The following is a 5,384-nucleotide window of genomic DNA, read 5'->3' as shown; positions in this document are numbered from 1 at the left end:
ATCTTCTGTGTCTGTGTTAATTGGTTTCCCTTTTCTTTGTTGAAGAGGGTCTGTGCAATCCTTCTGCCTAGTCCGCCATCTTGCCGGAACTCCGCATCATTTTATTTTTAAATGCTCCAAAAAGTACTTGACTAAAATGCAAAAATAGTAACAGAGTATCAGGATGTATGTCCAATCCAAAACCCACTGAAATTGAGTCAATTCTGACTCACAGCAACCCTATAGAACAGAGTGGAATGCCCCATAGGCTTTTGAACACTGTAAATCTTTATGGAAGCAGACTGTAAACTCTTTCTCTAGTTTGGCTGCTGGTGAGTTCCAATTGCAGACTACTCGGTTAGCAGTCAAGCTATTTAACCATGGCATCAGCAGATTTCCTGTGGAATGTATACCACACGGAAAAGTAAAATATACGAAAACAATAGCATGAAAATGGAAGGTAGGAATTAGAAGTATATTTCTGTAAAACTTTATGTAAGGAACTCTGGTGGCACAGTAGTTAATGCATTTGGCTGCTGCTAACCAAAAGGTTGGTGGTTGGAACTTACCAGCAGCTCCACAGAAGAAAGATGAGGCAATATGCTTTTCTAAAGATTTACAGTCTTGGAAACCCTATGAGGCAGTTCCATCCTGTCTTATAGGGTCACCATGATTCGGAATCGATTCGATGGCAGTGGGTGGGTTGGGTATAGTTTATGTGGGAAACCTGGGTGGTACAGGGTTAAAGTGTTGGGCTGTTAACTGAAAGATTGGTAGTTGAACCTACCTTTGATCCCACCAGCTGCTTTGCAGGGGAAAGATATGGTAGTATGCTTTTGCAAAGATTTACACTCTTGGAAACTCTATGGGCCAGTTGTACTCTGTCCTATAGAGTCACTGTGAGTCAGAATGCTCTAAAAGGGTTTGGTTTGACATACTTTATATACATTGTTATAATATTATTTTAAGGTAAATTGTGATTAAAGATGTATACCAAAATCCTTAGAAACCATTCAAAGATTCTGGAAAAGAATCTTTTTAATCTTAATAAGCCATTAATGGAAATAAAATGGAATCACAACATTTATGCAATCCAAAAGAAGACACAAATGATGCCTGTATTTTTCTATGGGAAAAAGTAGAAAACAATTAGCAAGATGGTAACTTTTATCCAACTATATCAGTAATGAGCTTGAAACTAAACAGTATCACATGCCAATTCAAAGACAATGATTATCAAATGGAATAAAAACCCAGGATAAACTATACGCTGTGCTCAAAAGCAGATTACTTTAAATATAAAGATATATGTAGAGAAAAAAAAGAGGTTAAAAGTGAAATGATGTACAAAGATATACCTGGCAAACACTAATCCAAAGAAAGCTGAAGTCTCTATATTATCAGAAAAAATTAATATTACCAGAGGTGGAGCAGGAACATTATTTAATGATATAAAAGTTATCCACCAAGAAGACTTAACAGTCCTGTTTTACACACGAACAAAAAAATGTCAAAATGCATAAAGTGAAACCAGTGGAAAAAGAGAAATTGACCGATTAATATTAGTAGCTAGAGATGTCAAAACTCTTTTCTATAATCTGTAATCAGTAGGACAAGCTGATAAATAATTGATGCATGGAATATCTAAATACAGTGTCAAATAAGTAGTCCTAATTGATATTTGAAGAATACACAGCAGTAGTAGAATATATATAATCCTTTCAATTGCACTGGAACATTCATGAAGATAGACTATTCGTTTACCCTAAAACAAGCCTCAATAAATTTACAATACATCATACAAAGTATGTTTTCTGACTACATTGAAATTAAAGTTGTAATCAGTGTCAGAAAGATAAATAGGAATACTCCAATTATTTGGAAATTAAACAACATGCTTGTAATTGAAAAGAGGAAGTCAAAGGGAGAAATAGAAAATGTTATTAGTGAATGAAAATGAACAAAAATACTGTAATATTTGTGAGATGAAAATAAAACAGGTCTTTGAGGAAAATCATAGCATTAATCCCAATCAGAATCTCATCAGGCATTTTTTTTGTTAGAAATCTATGTTGATTAAAATAAAAAAAAAAATTTTATTGTGATATGGGTGGAAATCTACAAAGCAGATTCGTTTTACACACAACATTTCATGTACATCTGACCTCATGGCCCCCAATTCCAATCCCCAACCATAAAGAGCTCTCTGTCACCACCCTTTCCCTGTGCCCTTCTTATCTATACATTCCTGTCTATCCAGCTTTCCCTCTATTCAAATGCTGCCTTTCTGATGTCTCATGGTCGATTGATTTAGGGGGTACATCTCCCTAGGGTAGGTGTTCTGCCTGTAGGTCTTTCTACTGTTTGGCTGTAGAAAGTAGTGAGTCCTATTCCAGACCCAAAGGATAAACCAGGACCATAATCTTGGGGGTTCTACCTGCCTCTATTCAACCAATAAAATAATTCTGGCCATTTCTGTGCTTTTGAATATGTTCCACATTTTCCCTTCCACTGTATCCAGGATCTGCAATATTGATCCCTTTCTGAGTGGTTGTCTTTGGTAGTGGGCACCATCTAGTTCTTTTGGTCTCAAGGTTGTGAAGGCTGAGGTTCCTGTGGCCCATCCTTTGACTTACTGTTTCCACGTGACTTTGACTTTCTTCACTCTTCTTTGCTCCAGATGAAGAGAGACAAATAATTGCATCTTAGATGGCTGCTCGTTATACATGCTGATTGAAAATTTATATGGGAGTACACACATGGGGTTACCAGTGATGCCTATTTTTTCCTTATTGTAGCATATTCTCAATTAAACATGTATTTTACTCAAGTGATTAAAACAAAAATTCTCAATTACACCAAAAAGATAAGTGATTTATTAGGGGAAAAAAACTGAAAGTGGGCAAAGGGGAAAACTGAGGAAATTTCTGTGACTGAGTGTGTGTGTGTCTGTTATGGATTGAGGGGTTGGTGAAGGAATCCTTTCAAGCCCTAAATTCTATTGATAAGAGGAATGCAAGTGATGGAACTCTGGGCAGTCTGGCAGAACAGAAGCACTAAACTAAAGTTGACTTGAGAGCACTTTTGGATCTTGTCTTATTCACTGTTGTGTATTCGGTTCCTAATCATAGTGCTTGTTGTTGTCGTTATGTGCCATGGAGTCGGCCCCACTCACAGCGACCCCTCCTTAGGTTTCTGAGGCAGTATCACTACGGAAGTAGATTGCCCAACCTTCCTTCCCAGGAGTGGCTGGTGGGTTTGAATCGCTAGCCTTCTGGTTAGCAGTCAAGTGCCTTAGGCACTATGCTACCAGAGCTCCCAATCATAGTGCTCAACAGTCAGGAAGTATTTATTGAAAAAAGGAAGAAATTAAGAAGTGAGAAAGTGAGGGGGGAGAAGGGAAGAAATTAAGAAGTGAGAAAGTGAGGGGGGAGAAGGGAAGAACAAGAGAAAAAAAAAAGACTAGGATACCACGAATGGTAGAAAGGAGAAAATACCCATGAGGATGGATTGAGCTGTTGAAACTTGAACACTCATAGCAGAGTAGGAGCCACTTCAGGACTTGGGCAATGCAGGGGAAAGAAAGCCCTGTTTTTTGAGGTTTACACATGAGATTAGGGAAGGGCTAAACTGGAGGGTCAAGGCTCAGAATCAACGGCCAAGCCTCTACATCTTGTTGCAGAAATCCTTGTCATTGCAGCTTTTCATTTCGTGGCGCAGATTTCCTCGGTACACAACTGAGGGACTGCGTATGTACCCACAGTCCTGGTTTGCATAGAGGAGAACGTTATCTGGAGAAGAAAGAGAAGAAAGAGGGGCCCTTGATTTCTGTCTCCAAGTACTCACTTCAAGAAGGCAAGTGCTACCACCTGAGGTAAGCAATAAACGTTTGTTGGAAGACTAATGATTCCATGAGTATGGACAAACAGCCTACTACCCTGGACGTCAAGCTGCTCAGTGGGAAGGGATTTAGATGACTGAGGTCAGCCCCTGGTGGGTCATACTCCTCCAGTCCCAAAACCTCTATTACCAAGCATCTACTTCCTAAAAGCCCTACCACCAACAAGTACTAGTGCAATTATTATAGCTCAGTTCCTATCATCACTAAGGATACAACAACACATGTTTGTCTGTTGGTCTAGCAGCATCCCAGGGCCCAGACATACCTCAGCAAGCACTTTTTCTCCTCCTAGGTCTACTGGTCCCATCAAGGACCAGTGACAACACAGCAACAGAACCAGATGACCTTTCCCAAACTTTTAAAGGGAAAATATTCTCCTACAATCTCTGTTCCTGGCCACAGGGCTCCTAAGAGAGCCACCTCCTTCAATATCAGGCAAGAGTCATGCCAAAGACTTTCTTAGCCCTCAGCTAGCTGCATATACCTTCCCCTTCCACTTACCTTTAGTGACCATCTTCAGAAGGCACTGCTGTTTATTTTCAGTCTGGCAGTGGGTTCTCATAGTCTTACAACTCCCATCAGGATTAACAATATTACACTTGTAACACTGTAGAGCTAGAAGGTCAAAACCAGCAAAATGAGGTTCTTTCTGGGCTCAACTCTACCTCTGGTAAGGAGAAGGTGCCCACCACCTGGCCCAGATCTAACAGGAACAATGGTCATGTCTCTAGAGGCAGTGTAGTGGGAGATTGTACTGAGAAGGCAGATTGATACCACCCTGATTATCTTACATCAGTGGATCCTCTTCCCCATCTCCAGGAGCCTGCATGCAGGGCCTTTGTGGGGAAGAGACATGTGTAGTTCTGGGGGCAGGGCTTGTGTGGAAGTACAGGCATAATCTCTTTACTCACAGATACTCATGCATCCTGTCATGGATTGTGATAAATGATGGAGAAAATCATGACTTACATTGTAATCCTTATAGCCCCGTAGTCTGTGAACTGTGCTGTATCCTCTCAGTCCTTTCTTTACAGCCCTTCTCATCTGCCCCCATTGCCCTCACAGAATGTTTTTAGCTCATATTCCACTCAAATTTATGACTATCAGAAAGAGAGCCAATGGAATTTGCAAATATCAGGGTTTAGAATTAAAGGGAAAGTAGGTTGAGCCTGAAGTAAAATGGAGGAGGGAGGAGGCAGAAGGGAAGAGGATCAAAACGCAGCCAAAAGTGGAAGAACAAGCAAAGGACACTGAAGACCCAAAAGGAGGAAAACAAATGGGGGTGGGAGGAGGCTGTGGAGACCACCTCTGAAGAGAAGGTTAGACAGTCCTTGCACCTCACTCCACACCCCCCAATGGTCTGCTAATCCACATCCTCTTGTGTTGGTTCTGCTAACCTAGACCCAGTCTCCACTCTCCTCCCAGATGTCCCTAGGAGCTTACCTTGAAGGAAACCCAACAGCAAGGAGAGGCCCAGCAGTAGCAGCAGGAGGTGCTTACCCAT

At 40.8% G+C, this 5,384-nt stretch overlaps 1 protein-coding gene across 1 annotated transcript; it reads right to left on the bottom strand.

Annotated features, from left to right (window-relative positions):
- Positions 1-3,645: 3,645 nt before the first annotated feature.
- On the bottom strand, positions 3,646-5,384 carry LOC122150008 (protein PIP-1-like). The gene is made up of 3 exons (XM_042780967.1): positions 5,324-5,384; positions 4,382-4,495; positions 3,646-3,770 (listed from the first exon to the last, which is right to left on the bottom strand). Exons 1-3 carry the CDS (start codon positions 5,382-5,384, stop codon positions 3,646-3,648), a joined length of 300 nt encoding a protein of 99 aa, XP_042636901.1.

The sequence above is a fragment of the Orycteropus afer genome, unplaced genomic scaffold (genome assembly GCF_000298275.1).
Source record: "Orycteropus afer afer isolate SDZICR_OR568_19922 unplaced genomic scaffold, OryAfe1.0 scaffold00074, whole genome shotgun sequence".
Classification (NCBI taxonomy): Eukaryota; Metazoa; Chordata; class Mammalia; order Tubulidentata; family Orycteropodidae; genus Orycteropus; species Orycteropus afer.
The sequence above is the reverse complement of the archived record's forward strand: the minus strand, read 5'-3'. Positions and strand labels throughout refer to the sequence as shown.